Raw genomic sequence first — 20,624 nt, forward strand, 5'->3', positions numbered from 1 at the left:
CTATAATGATTTTCATGCGTGCAGGATGAAGAGGAGGAGGGTGGGGAGGAGGAGCAGCCAGAGTCAGCAGAGAGGAAGGAGCATGACCGAGATGGTCAGACTGGAGAGGAGAATGTCCAGAGTGACACAGCTGTGGAGCTGGGAGGAGAGGCCTCGGAGAAAGACCAATCTAAAGAGGTACACTTCACTCTGAACTGAATCAAGAGCGTCACCTGTCTGAGGCGTGTTACTCTAGAAAACCCAAACCAGTGAAACCAGGCAAACTGTGGGACACGGTATAAGGCCTGAAGAGGTTTAATCTTCAGATTGTTCAGACATGGTCTCAGCAGCGGGTACAGAGTGGTCTTCAAATATCTCCATGGCACAGACTGCACTGATAAATAAAGGAAACAATGGCCTTAGATTTAAAGACATATTCAAAGATGCATGCTAAATCAAAGATTGCAAACATCCAATATCCATATAAAAAAGAGAATCCTTCAAAGATTGGAAATTAAGGTAAAAAACATTATAAATATATTAAGAATTTAACGTATCATTAGTAAATAGGCCTAGAGCCACTGATTTTGTCTCTGTCATCTCGCAGCTCTTCAGCTAATTGATAAAACGCTGAGCAGCAGAATCTGATACAATTGAAGTCAATGGAGACCTATCTTCAGACATTAACAATCAATCAATCAATCAAATTGTATTTCTATAGCCCATATTCACAAATCACAATTTGTCTTAAAGGGCTTTAATAATAAAACATCTGACTAATAAAATCTGTCTGTGCAGTTAAACAGAAAAAGATCAGATCAGAGGAAACGTTTCTCCTCATGTCCTGAAGCTTTGCAGCCAGTGGCAATAAAACTGCTGACATCCTTATCTAAAATGTTTGTTGCTTATGTATGCATGATATCAGAGAAAGTGGGATTGTGGCTACTACCACTGATCGACTCGAAACAGACCTGGCTCAGTTCAGTTGAGACAGAACTGGATCAATTATTCATCCACTGTCAAGTTGTCCCTTTACATATGATTGAATCTAAAATATTAAACCTCTTTCTCTCTTCTATAGGAACATGGGAGCGGGGCAGCTGATGCCAGCCAAGCAGATGGTCACCAGTCAAAGCTGACGGCTAGAATGGCTTCACAGACACAGACTCAGAGCAAGACTCAGGTATGACTCACAGGGATCAGGCTTCGTTTCTGCCTGCCTTTTGTTTTTCAATCCATCTCATTGCAGCTTTCTTTTTATTCCTCTGCTCCAGAGCTTCAAGAGGAAGCCTGGTCACGCGGACAACGAGCGATCGACTGGCGACTACAACGAACAAATAAACAAGCGTCTGCGTACAGTGGAGAGCAGCAAGGACAGAAGTGCAGACAACAGGCCGAGCGACGCCCAGCAGGACTCTGAGCTGTACGAGCACATCAAACAGGGAGAGACGGCCTACGACACCCAGACATACGGTCAGTGATCCCACAAACACACAAACAGCCCATGAGAACCTCAGATCAGGGTTTTTTTAAGGCGGATGAATGACTGTTGTGTTTCCAGATGTGGCGAGTGCAGACCAGCAGAAAGCAGCTGGGCCTCAGCAGGACCACGATCAGAAAGATGAGGATGTTGCCATGGAAACCGAGGACCAGGAAGAGGACCTCCGTGCCGCTGATGTCCAGGAGCTGAAGCCTGAGCAGCTGGATTCAACCAAGGCCTCCCAGAAAGGTGCCAGCATATCTGCTTCTCCTGCCTCAGCATATATTCTTCTCCTTTATGTTAGTTATGAATTTCTAGTTTTTTTTAAAGAAAGCTGAACATCATCTCACTTCTTCCTCCTTTTGTCCATGTGCAGGTGTAGACAGTGGGGAGATGGACGTGCAGAGGCAGGGCGAGGAGGAGGAGGACCAGGACAGATGGAAAGACCGACAGCGTCTCGCAGAAGATAAGCGAGCAGAGAGAAGCACAGAATCCACAATTCACACTATTCCTGAGCTGCTGATGGACACCATGGAGGTAAACAACCGCTGTAACACTGACACTCAGCTTTGCTCTTCTTCCTCTTCCTACACAAACATTCTCAGGGCTTTTGTTTCGCCGTAGGCAAAAAAACAACGAGAATTTAGTATCAAAGTCGTGTCTCTGTGTTTGTGTTTGCAGAAAGCAGAGAGAGACCCAGAGGAGATCAGGAGGGAGATGGAGCTTCAGCTGGATGCCTGGCACAAACTGGCTCCAGGAGCTCAGGAGGAGGTGAGGCTGCAACAGGAGGTTTAACTTAATGTTTAACTTTGCCATCCACACAACATTCACACAGTTGTATCATACATCCCTCACACTCTGCTGGCACTGCCCGCAGGGGCAATTTGGGGCTCAGTGTCTCGCCCAGGAACACTTTGGCGTGTCGAAGGGAGAATTGAACGGACCACTAACCTGTACTGCGTACAGTACTTTATATTCTTAAGGAGGTTTTGGCTTTTTCTGCAATGTATCTTATGTTCTAGGCAAACAGTCTGTGGGTCTGACTGAATGTCCAGGAGAAGGGGTTTAAAGTGTCTGCTGACATGCACTATTGCACACTAACAGTTTGACTTTTGACTGTGATTGTGCACCTTGTGGATTTACATCCTTCTGTGCATATGTGATACACAAAAGATGAAGAGCCACTCATAAGCACATTGCTCAATAGTCCCACCAGTGGTCCAAAACTCCACAGGCTACTCGTAGTGATGTTTAATCTCCGGCTGTGTCTGAGATCTATTCTCTCTGATCTCTGTGGCCGACGTGTTCTTGTCTGTGTTTCAGGAGAGTGCAGCTGCCTCCATGTGGCATCAGTACCAGACCCTGACCTCCGCTCTGTCCCAGCAGCTGTGTGAGCAGCTCCGCCTGATCCTGGAGCCCACACAGGCCGCCAAGCTCAAGTCAGTACAAACACAACACAACATACACCATGTCTGCAGGGTAGAGATGGCAAATTGATTTAGAATGTTTTAAGACCACTTCACTATTGCTCACTTTATTATGTTGTATGCTTATTCTGATCAATATACACTCAGTATCCATAATGGCTAAATGAAAACAAAACAGTTTGTCTTTATGGGATAAGGAGTAAAATTGGTGTCTCACAAGACTATAAAATGTTCTTCCTCATGCCTCAAGATTCTTTTAATCAATGAATGATTATAGCCCTTATTCCCACATCCTCTGCCCTTAACACTTATCTGGAGTGAGGAGAAAATACCCAAAAAGTCCTTAGCTAAAAAAACCCATAGTTGCCTGGTAAGCCTCTTAATCAGTGGTGTTGACCGTGGCGCTGCACTGTCGCCTCACAGAGGAGATTACCGCACAGGGAAGCGTCTGAACATGAGGAAGGTCATCCCCTACATCGCCAGTCAGTTCCGCAAAGACAAGATCTGGCTGAGGAGGACCAAGCCCAGTAAGAGGGAGTACCACGTCTGTCTGGCTGTGGATGACTCCTCCAGTATGGTGGACAACCACTCCAAACAGGTGAGAAGGCCCCGTCATGTAACCTTGTATACTCGCTTCATAGCTCTTCCAGAAAGCTGTTCCATAGATTAAAAATAAATTATTGATGATTAAAGCTGTGTTCAAATGTGGTTTCTGTTCACTATCTGAGCAGAAATATCAGTTTTGTAGAATCATAGTGAATATAAGTAATTGCAGTAAATATCTGACAAACGACCTGTTGTGTATGTGTTTGTTGCAGCTGGCGTTTGAATCCCTGTCAGTGATCATCAATGCTCTCACTCTACTGGAGGTCGGACAGGTGTCTGTGTGCAGGTAAGGACTTTTTTTCTTTAGTTCTTGTTTTTAGTTTATTTGCACAGTGAAGATAGAAAGTGATCAAATGATGCTAGGGAAGAAAAACGTAATTAAAATTAAAGACGTGATCCCAGAAGCAACAAGAGGGAAACTGAGTGCAATGGAATGCACAGCTCGTGGTGAACAACATGTGCATGTCATGTCTGTTTGTGTGTTCAGCTTTGGCGAGCAGGTGCAGCTGCTCCACCCCTTCCAGCAGCAGTTCAACGACGAGTCCGGTGCTCGGATCCTCCGACTGTGTCAGTTCCAGCAGAAGAAGACCAGAATAGCTCAGGTGGGGGCGTCGACCATCCTCTGTTCTAAAGTTTGACCTAAAGTCACTGCTCGTGTTTGTCTTTAAACATAATGACTGAATGGTGCGCAGCAGACTTACTGAATCAGAAGGATCCATTTGAATCAACCTTTTACACCTTTAACAGCAAATCCTTCTTTAATCCTGACGCCTTTTAAGAAATACTACGTCTGTTTTTTAAAAGCTTTGTGATTCTTGCCCTTAATTAAACTCCTCCTGTGTGTTCCCAAGCCGAGAGACCCACCTCATATAAGGAATACATGTTTGAAAAGCTTTTAAACAAGTTAACATTTCCGCCTTGTGCCTTTTCATATGATCAAATACATACTGTGAGCAAACAAGCTCCTTCTCGTCAGACTCACTCTCTCATCCCTCTCTCTCCTCTGTAGTTCATGGAGACTTCCACCAAAATGTTTCTCGCAGCTCGGCAGCAGATTCCAGGATCTGTAAACTCAGGTAACGACTCACGATAGGTGCTGACTGTACCAGCCCAGTCAACTGATGCTGTGTATTGTGGGACTTTTGAGATGTGTGTGTGTATCTGTGTGTCATTGAAATTTCATAGTTTAAGCCACAATAACACATCTGTTTTCAAATCTCACTTTGCTGAGAATAATCACAACTATCAGTTTGCACCAAAACATTTAGATCAATAACGGCACATAAAAAAAAACATTAAACATCTCTTGTTGGTTCATAAACGGTTGTATTGGTTGTAAAAGTTTGTGACTGCTTGGAGTCTTTCTTCCTGCTGAACCTGTGTGAGTAAATGGAGTCAGATTGTGTCTGATGTCCATAAACACACCTGTCATGTGACAAAGAGGAAGAATCAGAGACCGCTGCTCTGAGGGTAAAACGTGTGACTGCCACAGACCTGAAAACCTCAGAGGGAGCGTTGCCCTTCATGTCACTGTGATGCATACAGAATTATGAAGAAGCTCAACAAGCAGCTAAGCCTGTAAACACTGAGCAACAATAACAAGACAAATAAAATATTCATTCATGTATGTCACTTTGCTCAGTCCCACAATGCAACATTTCCCAGTATGCCACTGAAGCCAGTGCTCACATGTATTTGAGTCCAATTTCAACATAAACGTGTCTTTTTAATGATTCTCTCTTGATATCACAATTAGACTGGGAAATGGAATAAGAATATAAGCTGTTCTACATCAGATTTGAACTGTACATGTACTTTATCACCTCACAGGCCTTGCCTCATGGAAACAAAACTTCATTATCAGCACGAGTTGTTTCATTTACCTTTTAATACCCTCGACCGTTCCCCTCTGACCTCCCTCCACAGACACGGCCCAGCTGCTGGTCATCGTCTCTGACGGCAGGGGTCTTTTCCTGGAGGGGAAGGAGCGGGTGACGGCAGCAGTGCGAGCAGCTCGCAGCGCAAATGTTTTTGTCATCTTCGTGGTTCTCGACAACCCCAACTCACGGGTAAGAAAAGCAGAAATCGACTTCACTTGTATTTTACTTTTCCGTACACAAACTGTTACTAAGCAGATTTTTGTCTGTGCTGCGCGGCAGGACTCCATCCTCGACATCAAGGTCCCCATATTCAAAGGGCCGGGGGAACTCCCAGAGATCCGCACCTACATGGAGGAGTTCCCCTTCCCCTTCTACGTCATCCTGCGAGACGTCAACGCCCTGCCGGAGACGCTGAGCGACGCTCTCAGGCAGTGGTTTGAACTGGTCACGGCAGCCGACCAATGAGAAGCCATCTTTCACACAAAGGGAAGATGTGTGCGGCGACCCACTGCACAATGCCACTCTGCTGCTAAGCTTCTCAGCCAGAACTGAAAATCAACAGAACAAAAAAATAAAACAGAAGACGGATTTACCGCTGTACATGTGCCTTTATTTTCTTATTTTTACTGTAGATTTTAGTAGAGTTTAATAGCAACCTTTGCTGTTTTATCTTTGTTATCAGAAGAATTGTGTTTCTTTTGTAATGTAGCGAGGATTGCTTTAACTTGCACGTCTCAGATGAAGCGATAGAAGTAAAATTGTGATTTCATTGCGTGTGAACCACCTCAGTGAAGGGTCAGTAAATACCTCTGTCCACCTTGTACAATACCCCAAGACCGCCTGTTTGTCCGTGTGGATGGGACAGTCAGTGCTGCAGAGATCATCCAGTCATTCATGTGTGAACACGACAGACGGGCAGAGCTGTGCTTTGTGTATAAGGACGTCACGACCTACAGTAGCATGTTGTCGTGGTCGTGACTGAGGAACTCCTAAATGTGCCTTGGAGAGGAGAACATGTTGCATCTCCCTCCACAGCTGGATCAGCTGCTGGTTGAGGAGTCGGAGGCACGGCCACAGCTCTGTCACCGATTTTTTTGAAACTCCAATCTCATACACTTTGAAGCACAACGACGGTTCCGCAGATTCCAGTTTTGAGTGACTGCCCCAGGATTAACCAGCGTGTGTGGTTTGAAGACGACACATCTGCTGAGCGACGGCTCATCAACCTGTCTGTTAGTAGATGAAATGTGCATTGAAATGTTTCTCATCACTCTGTGTTTCGTAGCGTACATGTAAGAGCCAGAAGACACTGGCCATTTTTAAGAGCATCCATCTGTTAAATCATGACATGAAATGATCCTTGACAATAAACTGTTTAAAAAGCAGCACTGTCTCTCTGTCTCTTATTATAGCATTGCTCCAACCACAACAACAATAGACAGTCTGAGATCAGCATGTTTCATGATTGTAGATACAAATGCTCTGTTGATAAAGTCAGATAAAATCACTGTCTCATAAAAGAGTAGCTGTAATGTAAGACTGATCTTAATGTGCACAGTTACATTCAGTAACTTCAGCGCAGCAGACTGGCAGGTTTACTGCAACTCCAGAAGAGCACACGCCATTCGATATGTGAGCCTGAGGTAATGAGGAATGTTCTTTTTTATAAGTTGTCCTCCGTTTGTGCTGATATCTCTTGGTCAGGTGGGAGAGGAGAGAGAGAGAGAGAGAGAGAGAGATCAGGAGCAGTTGGGCACCATCAGATGTCAGCTCTGACAGACTGGTTATTATGAAAACAATGAGTGATAATTATGGATTTAAAGATGATCACAGCAACCATTAATATAATAATATTAATAATGAGAGAGAGAGAGAGACTACAAATCAATCAAGGCCTGATTCACCTGCATATTCTGTGGTCACCTCTGTGTTTACTACTGGGCCTGTCGCAAACTGCCGCTGCTGTTGTCCTCTGCTCCGCTAGAGGACGCTGAACATTGAGTTAGCCTCTAGGTTACGTCATCACAACATCCGCTTTTGTCCACACAGTCAAAGATGGCGGCTCCCAGGTTACCTCTTGCTGCTCTCTCTCTGAAACAGGTGAATATTAACGCTGAGCATGTCCACACTGGTTGAAGTTAACACGGAGGTCCACGGAGGCTCTGGTCGTGTTTACAGTTCAAGTTAAAAAATAATTAGGACGTTGACAGGCTTCTGTCACAGAAGAAGATGAATGTTCAACCTTCAGTGATACATTCACTGTTCATCACTTTACCGGAACTATAACTTTGTGGCAGGTTTCTGTGGAGATGAAGGAACTAAACCCACATCAGATCAAATGGTGTCACATTCTGATTGGACTGTTTAATATAAACAGTGTCTATTTCATACATGTAACATTAACCTGAGAAATCAGATATCGACACAGCTCCTGTTGACACGTTAACCATCAAATTATTCTTACTGTCGTCCATTGTAGCTTGACAGTGTGAATATTAAACATATAACACTCCTGACCTGGTAAAGGATAGAGGTGGCAGCTAATGGTTGAACCTGATGGTGGTGGTGGCTGCTGCCCATGGACTATGATTTCAACAAGCCTGCCTAATATACAATATGTCTCCTCAGATACCTTTACCATTACTGACAATAGTCCCTATGCTACAAAGTGATTATTCCAATCAATGCTGCTAAAACCCTTATCTTGCTGATGTTCTCCTCGACACATGTGAGGGATCCCTCACATGTGGCTCTCTCTGAGGTTTCTGTGTTCTTTTGACTCTGTTAAAAGGCTTTTTAGAAGTTTTTCCTTACTCTTGTTGAGGGTTAAGGGCAGAGAATTTCACACCTTGTTATAGCCTATGAGACAAACTGTGATTTGTGAATATGGACTATACAAATACAGTTTGATTGAATTTGATTGATTGTTATATCCTGGTTATTCCTGAGGAGTGTCTATAGATTTACTGTATAGATGATATATTATCACACCCCCCCCCCCCCCCCCCCCAGCTCACAGTGGACACTCTGAAGTCTCTTCACACCAGGCTGTGTCTGTTCACTTCACTTGAAAGCTGATTCCTCATAAAGTGTTTTGTCAGTTCCTCCAGAGGCAGAAGGTGTTGGGGATCTACAGAAACATGCTGAGGACCATCAAGAAGGTCCCAGATGAGTCGGACAGGAAGTACCTGAGAGACTGGGCAAGAGATGAGTTCAAGAGGAACAGAAACGCCACGGAACAGGTAATGGGACCAGTCACCTGCTGCACCATTGTGCTGTGTGTTAGTTACTGAGAAGAGTTCACTATGAGCAGGAGAGGGCTCAAACTGACTAGTAGATTCACGCAACACTACTGAGAATGTTTAATTCAAACATTAAATTAAGAAGTGGTGACTGGACAGACTGATTATTAACTCAAATAATCCTGCTCACCAGCTTCTTTCCTGGAGCTTTTTCTGGAGCTCTCAGTCTTCTGCTGTTTGCTCAGAACTAATCCTGCCGCCATCAGAGACTGAAAGCTCCAGAAGGAAACCTCAGTGGTTGTTTCTGAAATCAAATCAGTCACTGGTTCACTCGTCCTGACAGGGAGTTCCAGATACAGGGCTGCACACTGAGATCATCATCACCCACTTCTTGGGTCATGTTCTCTGCACCAGTGTCTGTCATTGCTGTCGCACCATTAAAATGAACTTCGTTTACATCAATTGGGTGAATTTTCCCACGTGGATGATTCGAATATTCACCTAAAACTCTTAGTTCTTTTCATCAAGGCTTTAAGATAAGATAAGATAAGATAATCCTTTATCAGTCCCACAAAGGGGGAAATTGCTTAACTGAGGCAGCAAGAGTCAAAAATAGGCATCGGTAAGAAATAATAAGTAACATGCAATACTTAAGCTTAAGGATAATAATACTTAGTGTAAGGAAATATTCAAAATATGAATGATTATTCCTCTCCAGGACGCCATCCGGATGATGATCACACAGGCGAACAAGCACCTGGAGGAGCTGCAGGGGTCTCTGGCGTTGGCGACCCTGATCCGCTAGGAGTCACTGAAGACACTGTGTGTGTGTGTGTGTGTGTGTGTGTGTGTGTGTGTGTGTGTGTGTGTGTGTGTGTGTGTGTGTGTGTGTGTGTGTGTGTGTGTGTGTGTGTGTGTGTGTGTGTGTGTGTGTGTGTGTGTGGTAACCATGAAAACGGGGAACCCCCTCCCCACCGAAGACTCGGATGAATGGACGTTATGGACTCTGTCTCAATCAGGAACTGGGAGCCACCTGGGAGCCAGACTCTTCTTCATGTGTAACACTGTGTTATATTTGTTATGTAATAAACAAGGAAACTGAAAGCAGATTAAGAACAATTTTCATTTTAATACAAAATATGTTTTCCTGGCTTCATCATACAGAGTGCATCGAGGTCATATACAAACAGTCACTACATCAAATGTACAGCAGACAGTAATACTGCAACACCACTAGGAGCGTTCTTCATGCAACAGGTTCAGACCAAGTTCAGCTTTAAAAGGGAAACATGATTGGCAGGGCAGAGAGGATTCTGGGAGAAACGATTAAAGGTAGTTACAGGACGAGAACTCAGCTTGATGTTAAGCTCTTCAGGCAGGTTTCAATGTTTCTTAGAGTTTGTATCATAAATGATTTTTCTTTTTTCCTTTGACTGACCATTTCAGTGGATTGAACACTTTGTTCCCCGCTCACTTTTTACTTAGACACTTAGAGTTAAATATCTTTCTACTATCTAGGACACAGTTGAGCTGTTGAATGGCGACAGTGTGGGTGGCAGCAGGATTGATATGTCTTTTTTATGTGACAGCAAGTTTTGAGCTTGACTTTAAGGTAGTTCACAGGTTGAATTTGGAGTTCACTGTGACACCTGAATATTAATACACTTTTACAGTTTTTAGTTAGAATCAAAATCGTCTCTTCTTTTAGTCTAAATACTGACTCCTAAAGTAATGTAACTAAAACAAAGGTACAAACTTATGAGGGGCAGATCCTTAAACTGTCCATGTTTATTGAAACAGAACAGATCAAGTGTCAGACACACAAATTACAATTATTCTATTTAATATTTGAGTATGACTCAGGGAAACATTGTTATACATGTATATTGAAATATAAATGTTGAATAACCAATTCAGTTTGAAAATGCAATAAATATATTGATTAATCATTTAATTATGAAAAATGTATGTTTTCAACTAACCCTATTTATATCTTATCGATTTAAGATTTAAACATTTTTTTAGAAATTGTATTTAACACTGTAAAAGTCACATTCTTCAATTGTCACACTCCAGCCTCCACACAAATCACCATGCAGCAGAATCAGGGATCGATACAGTTACAAACAAACCTTCAGTATTTACAGTGTCACTTCAACTACATTCTCATAAATAAACAGTGGGTCGTTCTTTTACAGTCACAAGACTGATTCCAGTAAATAGACACTAACAAAAAGCTTATTCCACTGTGATGCAGACGGCTGTCACTGTGATCATGACTCAGTATTTAGTCTATGGTCGGGCAGATGCATGAAGATGTGTGTGTGCACGCTGCACAATGTTCATCATGTATTTATTCTACAAATGGCACATTAGTTCAATGTTTTGACAACTAGCTTTACATTTACTGGTTTATTTACAACACAGTGCACAAGAGCTTCCCCTGTTTCTAAAGAACTGTTAATACACACCTCAGCATACCAGGGCGCTGCTGCCAAGAAAACCAGCATGAGAGGGTCTTCTACGTGGAACAGTTGTAGTTCATGTAAAAATGGGTAGACTGGATTCCAGGGGGACGTGATTTACAGCACTGGTTGTGAACGTGAACTCTCTCTCAGTGCTGGATATCCAGACTCATCTCAGTGTTGCAAGGAGAAAACATGGCAGTTCAGATTCGTGTCCTAAATCTCTGCTGCTGCAAGAGGCTGAAATCCAACCCAACCACATGTAGTGTCTGTTCAGTCTCATGGTGACAGGTGATCGTCAGCATCCATCGTGTTTGTCAGTCCTCAGCATGCGCAGCTCGTCTTCCAGGTAAGAGATCCTCTCGACCAGGGCGGCCCTGTCGGCCTCTGCCCTCTGAGTGGCCTGCCAGCCAGCCTCCTGCACCTTCCTCTCGTACCAGCGCTCCATCTGCGTCGACACCGCCTCGAAGAAGTACTGCGTCACCTCCAGAGCGTGCATGTTGTCCTTCTCCTGAGCAAAGGAGGGCTCGCTGGGCTGCTCCCCGAAGACCTCCAGGACCTTGGTCCCTGTGGCCCCGGTGGAATTTGTCCTTCCCTGGGAATGCTTTTTACGCAGCTTCCCTCTGTCGCGGCCTCGCTCCCTGTCCCTGAGCACAGCGTCAGTCCTGCAGCGCCGCCCTGTGGCCGGGGAAAGACTGCTCGCCCTGTGGACTGTGCCCCCGATGGCACCGTACTCCACTACATCCACGTCCAGCAGGTCCTTATTCTTCCTCTGGGTGTCAGCGCAGATTACTGAGCGCTCCTTTGGCCGGACCACCTGCACAGATGAGAGCAGCTTCTTGGCTGCTATCGGAGAGGTGGCTTCAGCCTTACGTGTCTTATCACCGTCTGGTAAAGGTTCAGAAGACATTCAGTCAGCACATCAGTTACACAGAAATTAGTTGTTAGTTTCTATTTATCATGCAGCTTAACTGAGTTGTGTCTCTGGCAGCAATGTTATTCCTTCCAGAAAGGTCATGAGAAAGGAATAGTGCACTTTTCTTTGTGCAATGTCATTTGATAAGCCACTGAGGAGTATTCATCCTGAAGGACAAATGTGCTCTTCACAGCTTAACGCAGAGTTTTCTAGTGAAAAGTTTCTTTTGGCAACAGAGCAGAGTTCAGCCTTGATTCATCACAGAATAAGATGAGAACTCTTACACTGAATTACAGTCTAAACAAGAAACTTCTTAAAAAAAGAAAGGTTTTCTTTTTCCTGAATAATTAGTCAAATCTTCATAATCACTGTCGACACAAATACAGCAATTTATTGCTTCAGTGCACAAATTGAGATGAACCTCTTTTCAATCTACAACAATTTATTTGTGTATCCCAGGGTGAATGCCACGATAAACTTGTGTTATGATACCACAAGGTCATGAAATTTGGTGAAATTTTTTATTAATTTGTCAACTTGTAAAATTAATTAATCAAATTCCCAAATTAACTTAAGGATTGTATTTGTATACATGACATACAGCCAAAAAGCTGATGTGCTTGGCCTGTGATAGTGTAACAACATCTAAATGACAGTAAGTGAAAAATGTCCAGTAATAAACTAAGTGCTAAGGCTGTTTCTTATTTATAGCCAAAAAGCAATTGTGATTAGACAAGGAAGAAATCAACTAGGAATACAATTTATTTGACTAAGAATTGTTGTCAGGTATGAAATGAATGAATACAGGCTAATCCCTGCTCTATATTTGTTGTATTCATTTTAATTGTATACACTTGTAGCATTGATTTCCAGCCTTTAATTTAGAGTTAACAGTTATGACAAATCCGGATTAATAGTACCTGGAGAGCTCTCCACATGAACCACAAAGTAGTGGCTGGCTGATCCACCCTCTGCCACACTGGGATCCCTGCGGTCGGACTCCCGGAGTGTGGGGCTGCTGTGCAGCTCTGGACAATGGGAGAAGCCATCATCTCCAGCAGGCAGCTCAGTGAGCTCAGGTCCCTCTGCTTCGTCCAGGCCCTCGGACATGGAGGAGGAGCGCCGCAGCTTGGTCCTTCTGGGGTCTCCTGTGAAGAGAACCTCCATGTTCTGCAGTTTGGACAGACACCAGCTCTTCAAGTCACTGATCAGAGATGCCTGCTTAAAAAGAGACATGCAGCAAAACAGAAGAGATGATGTTACAGGCATGAGAAAGATAGATAAGAAAAAATGAAACGTGAAAGAGGCTGAATATAGAGCTCACTGTTGTGGTTTAACAACATTTCCTTTTTTAGTCTCCAGCAGCAAGCAGATGTTAACATTAATAATGCACTGATCAACCCACTACTCACACCCTGACCAGCACCACAACAGCACAGTTACAAACGTGGTGAACATGTTGGAGCTTTCAGCAGTTAAAGAGACAGATATTTCTCTCAGGAGTCTGTGGAGACACAACCAGAGCTAAAAGGAATGTGAATGTTAGACTGAGATTCATCAGAAGACTGCCTCAACACAAATATTAATGTGGGTTTAACTCTACTGGGTGTGTAAATATATTGAGGTTGATGCTGCCCACTGGCTCTAAAGGATTCTTTCTATTAAAGGGGAGTTTTCTCTACATAGTCCCAGCAGTGTTTGCTTGTGATGGAAACCGTCTGGTTTCGCAATAATATACTTCAGTCTCGATCTTAGTGAGAATCTGTCTTGTGATTTGGCACTATACACATTACCTGTCTCTTCTCTGCTTCCAGTCGCTCCTGCAGGGCCCGCTGTTCCATCCTCTGCAGACACTCGCTCCTCTCTGCCGACACGCGCTCCACTGTCATCTTATCAAGAGCACAGATCTGACGGCAACAAAACACATTTCAGGAAGGATATGAGGAAAAGAGACAAACACTTCTAAATACAAGCTGCCTTACACTTTTAGTTTGTTAAAAAACAAATTGTGTATAGTAGTATTTATATATATATATATGGTCACTTAAGAAATAATTCACCAAACTCCACAGTACTGTTTGAGCACCAACATGAGCATGTTTTAACAGGGATGCAGTAAAGCTGATCCTCTCCTTTGTGTATTTTCTGCATGTGTATGACAGAGTCCTTCCAGCACACTGTGTTTTGTCAGGTTCAGTGTAAACATATTTTGTTTTGTCGTCCCTCGAACGAAGATCTGTTGAATTTCCCATGTTTGTCTTCTGTGTTTGCCAGCATACAATCTAATGTTGTTCTGATCTCCCTGATTATACCTCCCTGCCTAGATTCACCGCTGTGTTTTCTCGAGCAGCAGTGATGCTCAGAGTACATGCATGAACGACTGCCTGCAATCTAACAGAAGCTTTTATTTATAGCTCCTTACTGTTTGTTATGGGAGAATGTGTAATGTATTATAAATAAAGAGTCTTCAGGGGAGATGAGGCCCAAGCCCCTCTACTGTTACTGTAATGTGTTCACCCAGTTAACTACTCAGAGGATATAATCTCTAACCTGTGCAGTGTTAGAGCTGCGTTGTTTCTGTTCAGTATCAAAGCGCCACGATGAAAACTCTCCATCAGCCACAACTTCATCTCATACTATAACCAATTTAACAGAGTTATCTACATAGTGGACACTTTGACTTGTGATGCTTCACAGAGGCACAGGTGAAGAAGAATCAGCCACACAGCATTATATATTTAAAGCATTTATAGCATTAGCAACCATAAGCTACTTGTCTTAATGTCCAGATCATAGACCAGTTATTCACAACCGAGGGCTTTAGCTAAAGATCATTTTCAATATTTAGAATCTGTGGTTTATTTTGATCAAATGTGTTTTTATTTAAGTAAAGAGTAAAAGATGACTAATATAATTAAAGCAAACAGCAAAAAAACAGTAAAAAGGGCAACTTTTATTTTAGGTTTTGATACATTTTACAGTAAAGGTTTGTGTATTTGGACATAATATTTGACAAAATGTTATATATTTTTTACCGACATGCTGTTGAAGCATGAATAATATTTACATGATAAGTGATATTTGTCTACTTTCACCTTGAAAACTGAGTTAACGCATTAATATAGATCAGTTCACGACCAACATGATTTCACAATTATACAGGTAATAAAATATGAAATACAATACACAAACTTAAAGCAGTGTGTGAAAATAACCGGGGAGTGTCTGTTGCAAGTTGTTTTATAAACCCACAAAAGGGTTGTGTAGCCTGGTTGTTTAATGACTTATGATGTGTGGAGGGAGAATGAAGCTGTGAGATCAAAGTTTGATTTAGTAGCTCAGGAAGGATTACATGAGAATCATTACATTACATTACATTTAGCTGACGCTTTTGTCCAAAGCGACTTACAATTAGTACACTCAACATTCATGAGGGGCCATTTTAGGGGTTCAGTATCTTGCCAAGGACACTTCGGCATGCAGATGGGAGAGAGTGGGGTTTGAACCTGCAACCTTCTTGTTGGAGAACCATCACTCTAACTACTATGCCACACCGCCCCACCGAATCATCACTGTTAAAAAGATTAATTTCCCTTGTGGAAAAAAGACAAAGGGGGTGAGAACCATGCTGATGGACCGATGCTTCGAATACAGAGTCATACTGTTTTATATATTATGTTGTCGTAGTATCCCTAACCCTAGAGTTATCACGACTTTAGCTTTTAATAGCAACATCTCTCATCTACTGATTTTCTCTGGCTGAATGTTAGATCTAAACAGGTTAGGACACATCTGGAGTCATCATCCATATTAATGCAGATCAGTAATTTCTTTGAATTAAACAGTTCCTGGAATGTTTTTACTAATGCTACAAATATGCAGTTGAGCCGTGGAACCCACTCAATATAAACAGAGCTGTTTTTACCACAATATTCTGTGTGGTGATGAAAAATCAAAACGAGTGAGTTTTAATTTAACAGAGAAAAAAACTGAGGATGAATAGTTAAAAATGAAATGATGTATTTTTAAGAAAGATAAACTCCAGTTCATAGGGAGATTCAGAATAAATACCTCCTCTCCTCTGTGAAGCCGCTAAAATGATCTGCTGTGTGTCAGCGTGTGTGTGCTACCTGGTGCTTGTTCTTGCGGTCCAGCTGGCCCATCTTGCTGTTCATGAGGTCTTGGACCGTGTTGATCTCAGTCTTCATCTCCTCTTTAGTGGCCTCCAGCTGGTTCTCCAGTTTAGTGATGAGAGGTTCACAGCGGCAGCCATTCAGAGGAGCCTGCAACACAGTCAGCAGTCAAATAGGGTTTGTTCATATTTGCTCTGGGGCAACACTGAGAGGGGTCGGGGGAACATAATGACAGTAAAACGACTAAGCTAAAAACTGCATGTTTGGAATATACTCTGCTTTTTAAAGTGTTTCCTTGTTATATTGCAAATGATTAGTGTGATGTGACTATACTGTATATACTGTATATAACGGTAACTGCCTCTGAGCATTACTGCATGTTATATTATCTATGACTTGTACATCATTGACATTGTAGGTTTCCTTATCTATAGTCAGTTTCTCAGATGCTCCAGATAATGAACTATAACGCAACATATCGATATATAAAGATCTGATCTATAATACCCACTACTGTATGAGGAATTTGAAACTAATACAACAAGCTGCTGACACAGATGAAACTGTCTTTGTGATTTATGTCTGGAGGGAATGTGAACTGTTTGAAAATCAGACACACATTGTCGAGTAGTTTAGTGATAGAAGAAGGCAGAGTCATTTCAGAGCAATGAAATAACAGATATCTTTCACAAAATTACTCTTAACGTTTCTCCAGGAAAACTTCCTTGCATTTGTACCATTCCCAGACTATAAAATGGCTCATCTGCAGGTCTGTATGTAAGTTTTCTTCTTGCATGCATCCATATAGTGAAGCCTATCATATATTACACTATATGAAAGGTTTTCTTTTAGAGGAATTCCTCATTACAGTAAGTCCAGACACATTGCCTTTGGAGGCCTGCTATTTGCTGACACAGTGTTAGCAACACATCAATCTAAATGCACATTTCTCGTGCCCTTTGGTAACTGGTACAAGTTTAGTATTTTATATTCCCATTATTCTCTGTAGTGCTGCTCTTTCGTTATGGATGAAATTCCTCTATATATAACGACAAGACATGACAAATGAATTTACAGAACATAACAGAGGAACTAAATGAAAAATTATCTTTCCTCTTACACAACTGGGGAGTATTTGTGCGCATTCAGTACCTGCATGATCTTGCCATCCTTTCCGCGGTACAGTGTGTAAAGCTGATAGGCTTTAAAGTTTTGTGGTGGGATGGCTGCATGAGGGGAGACTCCTCGCAGTTTACCCTTCCTCCTATGAAAGGCTTCACTGGGCCTGGTCTCTCTGCGGCGAAGAGGGTCAGACAGAAAAGGCTGCAACGGGAACAGCAGTTCAGATTGATAGTTACTCCATATCTTATATAAGGAGATAATAGACCTTTATTACGAGAAGCAGGAGTAGGAGACTCATGGTCCTCCCCTGTCCATCTCTTCTGAGCAGACACTTCTCCAACTTAAATGCAGGCACCTACCTTTTCCTTCTGCTTCCTGTTCTTGCCCCTCCTGGTGTTAGTTTCAGTCACCTCAGTGTGTTTGCAGGCAGCTCGGTCACTGCTCTGGGTGTCATCGGCAGCTGAAGCACTGTCCTGTAGGGAGCACAAAGAAGGAAAATACTAATTCAGATAAGTGAGTCAATAAGCTGGTTCTGTTTATAAAAAGAGTGGACTGTGGTCGAGAAACTAAATCCAATTAGTTTCTTCGTCTTTAGAACATCTTTCTTAAGTACTCTCACTTCTTTACTCTCTTTACTCTACTCTCCTCACTGCCGCTTCCCACCGACTTTTCCCTCATTTCCTTTTTAAATCTATAATACTAATTTACAACAGCTTTGACACAATGGTCCAGTTTTTACCTTACAGTGCAGCATCTCATCCCTGGGCACCGACTGAGCTCTGCCCTCTGCCTTCAGCTTTTCTCTCCTCTTCCTCGCACTCCTGCCACGCACAAAGCTCTGCACCTGAACACACCCAGAGGAGATAACTCATGATTAGTAAATACAATAAGACAGTGCACTATTAATTTCTAAATACGCAAAAAACATAAATACACATAACAAAGGCTTAATGTTGATGGTTTGACAGAAGAGAGGCTGGAAGGTTTTTTAAAGGAGATGACTTGTTGAAACAGATTTCTTTCTGTCTGTGTATTTTTCGCAGCAGACATGTTGGATTGTCATTAGCAGGAAACAGATGAAATTGATAACGTCAATACAATTTTATTTAAGTGAGCAACTGTACTTCCTGGTTATGTGGTCCTGCTATTGTGCACCCTGGCTGACTGGGACACACTGGACTTGTCGGATAAACCTGCTGTACACAACCTGAAAAATTCCAGGTCCAGGTGGCGTATGTTTGTTATTTTAATATGTCCATAACTGACAACAAACAGCACATTCCCTCTCAATGCCAATATTTCTAAATGGATATTGTGTTTGGACATTTTATTATAAATATATTTATAAGTAAATTTATTCAGATTTTTAGTCTATATACTTCAGTCTATGTACAGTTATCCTCATCAAATACATTGTGGTTGTACTCTCATCAAGACAGAGTTTAACTTCCTCTAATGGAATGAGTGATGAGTCCAGAAGATTGAGGTGATCAAGACTCTTCAAGTTAGGGTTGCTGATTTTTTCCTGATTTGACTTTCTATCCTTTTTGTTGAAATCCTCCTTCATGTCCTCATAGCCATCAATAAATAAAATTATCTGGGGGAAAAACACAAAAAAAAAGCTAGTGTCTGTGGCCCTGGCAGGACTATAATGAACAGGACCAATCATTTCATTCAGAACGAATGAAATGATTAGCTGGGGTACCCGTCTATCACTAACCAACCTGCCTGCCTGCGCGCACCCTGCCCGTGCTCTCACTGCGCATGACCAGAGTCTTCTGCCGGGGAGGCATATATCGCTGAAGCAGAGATGATAGCCAGGAGTTAGCAAGTGAGTCATGGTAAAATCCGGTTCTAGCAGTTATCATTTAGTGCAGTTAGTGTGTTTTAGGGGGAGGAGATGAGATGTATCGGTTGCATCAAAGTGTAGCCTGCTCTTGCTGGCACTTCTAGGATTACCAACCCTAGCTTCAGCAGTTCAGTATGTTGAAGTAGCTGCATATTCACAACAAAAGCATTATCAGTTTTGTTCACAGCTGCCTGTACTGGTCGGACTGGGAGTTACTGGTTTCACCTGTGGAGCTCTGGTCAGGAGAAGAGCCACTTCTGGGTTGTTATGTTCTCTGGCCTTATCCAAAGCTGTTTCACCAGCCTGTGGAAACACACACAAGATAAATCAGACAAAAACAAACGTAAAAGAATGACCCTGAATTCTAAAACAGGCTCATATTAGAGACAGCTTCTTATTACTATTCCCAGGTAGAGCAACATGTCCTTCATGCTTACCTGTTGTCTCAGCAAATTCAGTATTCAGTGGACATTTGTTTCCATCGACTTTATCATGTTTTGCTTTTATAAAAATTGTTTTATCAGAACAATATATTGTCAATTTGCTACAGTAATGCATAAAGACTTTTGTGCAATATTTAAACATTTCCACCGTTTATGTGCAAATTGAAAATCTGCACTAAAGCATGTGGATGGAAACCCACCTGAGGTAGAATCTCTGAAAAGGCAGTTGAGAAAACTTCTAGAACACAAATTTGTTACTCTGAAAAGCCATATATCAGACATTCATGGGCTTCAAAATGCACTGTCATTCCCTTCCAAATTGATTTTATGTTATGAATGTGATCATGAATTCCAATAGAGCTTCAAACAGACGACAGGAAGCTGAGACAGTCAGCTGAGATAAGAATAACAACAGAGATGACTTGACTTGAAGATGAAGAAGGGTAGTGAGCCCCCAAACACATTCTTCTCAGCGTTAATGATTCAGAAAGAGACCGCGGGGCACTCACATTGTTGCAGATGCGGCTGTCTCCCCCCGCCTCCAGCAGCAGACGTACTGTTTTCTTATGATTCAAAGCAGCTGCCACATGTAGCGGAGTGTCCCCAGCCTGCACAAACACAAACACACAAAACAGATCTTTTATCTACTGAACTCCAAAAACATCTGTTGTTTGTATTAACACTTCATTGTTACATTTTAACCGGAGGCTTATGTGCAAAGTAACTAACACTGATTTTTTTTAAGGATTTGTCATGTTTACAAGTGAACTTTTGCTGAAATACAGCAGGACCCTGTTAATTTTCTCCTTCAGTTCATAAAAAAAAAAAAAGCACCAGCTACATTTCCAAACCATCAAATTTATGATGAAATATGTTTACGTTGGTTAGGGTAAGTATTCAGAATGTGTCCAGGTAGTAACTCACCAGGTTCTTCTCTGAAACCGAGCAAAATGCTCCCAGGAGGATGCGGATCATTGATATGTGGTTGTAGCGGGCTGCCACATGCAGACACGTATCCCCCAACTAGAAAAAAAATGTTCAGCAAATTATTCAAAGATATAGTTTAAAATTTAGGCATTCAC

At 42.3% G+C, this 20,624-nt stretch overlaps 3 protein-coding genes across 4 annotated transcripts in view; 2 read left to right on the forward strand and 1 right to left on the reverse strand.

The window, feature by feature from the left end:
* The window catches only part of mdn1 (midasin AAA ATPase 1), a 54,744-nt gene extending 47,987 nt beyond the window's left edge, over nucleotides 1-6,757 (forward strand). The window contains exons 90-102 of the mRNA XM_062410842.1: nucleotides 25-177; nucleotides 1,061-1,162; nucleotides 1,254-1,452; nucleotides 1,541-1,708; nucleotides 1,836-1,996; nucleotides 2,141-2,230; nucleotides 2,783-2,898; nucleotides 3,310-3,484; nucleotides 3,705-3,778; nucleotides 3,980-4,094; nucleotides 4,502-4,568; nucleotides 5,419-5,561; nucleotides 5,652-6,757. Of these exons, the coding sequence (XP_062266826.1) occupies nucleotides 25-177; nucleotides 1,061-1,162; nucleotides 1,254-1,452; nucleotides 1,541-1,708; nucleotides 1,836-1,996; nucleotides 2,141-2,230; nucleotides 2,783-2,898; nucleotides 3,310-3,484; nucleotides 3,705-3,778; nucleotides 3,980-4,094; nucleotides 4,502-4,568; nucleotides 5,419-5,561; nucleotides 5,652-5,837 (1,749 nt within the window). The 3' untranslated portion in view covers nucleotides 5,838-6,757. The remainder of the gene's footprint in view (nucleotides 1-24; nucleotides 178-1,060; nucleotides 1,163-1,253; nucleotides 1,453-1,540; nucleotides 1,709-1,835; nucleotides 1,997-2,140; nucleotides 2,231-2,782; nucleotides 2,899-3,309; nucleotides 3,485-3,704; nucleotides 3,779-3,979; nucleotides 4,095-4,501; nucleotides 4,569-5,418; nucleotides 5,562-5,651) is intronic.
* A 611-nt stretch (nucleotides 6,758-7,368) lies between these two features.
* On the forward strand, nucleotides 7,369-9,564 carry lyrm2 (LYR motif containing 2). The gene is made up of 3 exons (XM_062411728.1): nucleotides 7,369-7,472; nucleotides 8,474-8,614; nucleotides 9,333-9,564. Exons 1-3 carry the CDS (start codon nucleotides 7,428-7,430, stop codon nucleotides 9,417-9,419), a joined length of 273 nt encoding a protein of 90 aa, XP_062267712.1. The 5' UTR covers nucleotides 7,369-7,427; the 3' UTR covers nucleotides 9,420-9,564.
* Nucleotides 9,565-9,718: 154 nt separating this feature from the next.
* Nucleotides 9,719-20,624, reverse strand: part of ankrd6b (ankyrin repeat domain 6b) — a 34,960-nt gene continuing 24,054 nt past the window's right edge. The window contains exons 7-16 of one of the 2 annotated variants that reach the window (XM_062411725.1): nucleotides 20,467-20,565; nucleotides 20,052-20,150; nucleotides 19,325-19,402; nucleotides 17,990-18,094; nucleotides 17,610-17,723; nucleotides 17,281-17,451; nucleotides 16,126-16,278; nucleotides 13,789-13,902; nucleotides 12,916-13,216; nucleotides 9,719-11,967 (exon numbers count right to left, since the gene is read on the reverse strand). In XM_062411725.1, coding sequence (XP_062267709.1) covers nucleotides 11,378-11,967; nucleotides 12,916-13,216; nucleotides 13,789-13,902; nucleotides 16,126-16,278; nucleotides 17,281-17,451; nucleotides 17,610-17,723; nucleotides 17,990-18,094; nucleotides 19,325-19,402; nucleotides 20,052-20,150; nucleotides 20,467-20,565 — 1,824 coding nt within the window. In that variant the 3' untranslated portion in view covers nucleotides 9,719-11,377. The remainder of the gene's footprint in view (nucleotides 11,968-12,915; nucleotides 13,217-13,788; nucleotides 13,903-16,125; nucleotides 16,279-17,280; nucleotides 17,452-17,609; nucleotides 17,724-17,989; nucleotides 18,095-19,324; nucleotides 19,403-20,051; nucleotides 20,151-20,466; nucleotides 20,566-20,624) is intronic. The other variant, XM_062411727.1, reaches the window with a different exon arrangement.

The sequence above is a fragment of the Platichthys flesus genome, chromosome 18 (assembly GCF_949316205.1).
Source record: "Platichthys flesus chromosome 18, fPlaFle2.1, whole genome shotgun sequence".
NCBI lineage: Eukaryota > Metazoa > Chordata > Actinopteri > Pleuronectiformes > Pleuronectidae > Platichthys > Platichthys flesus.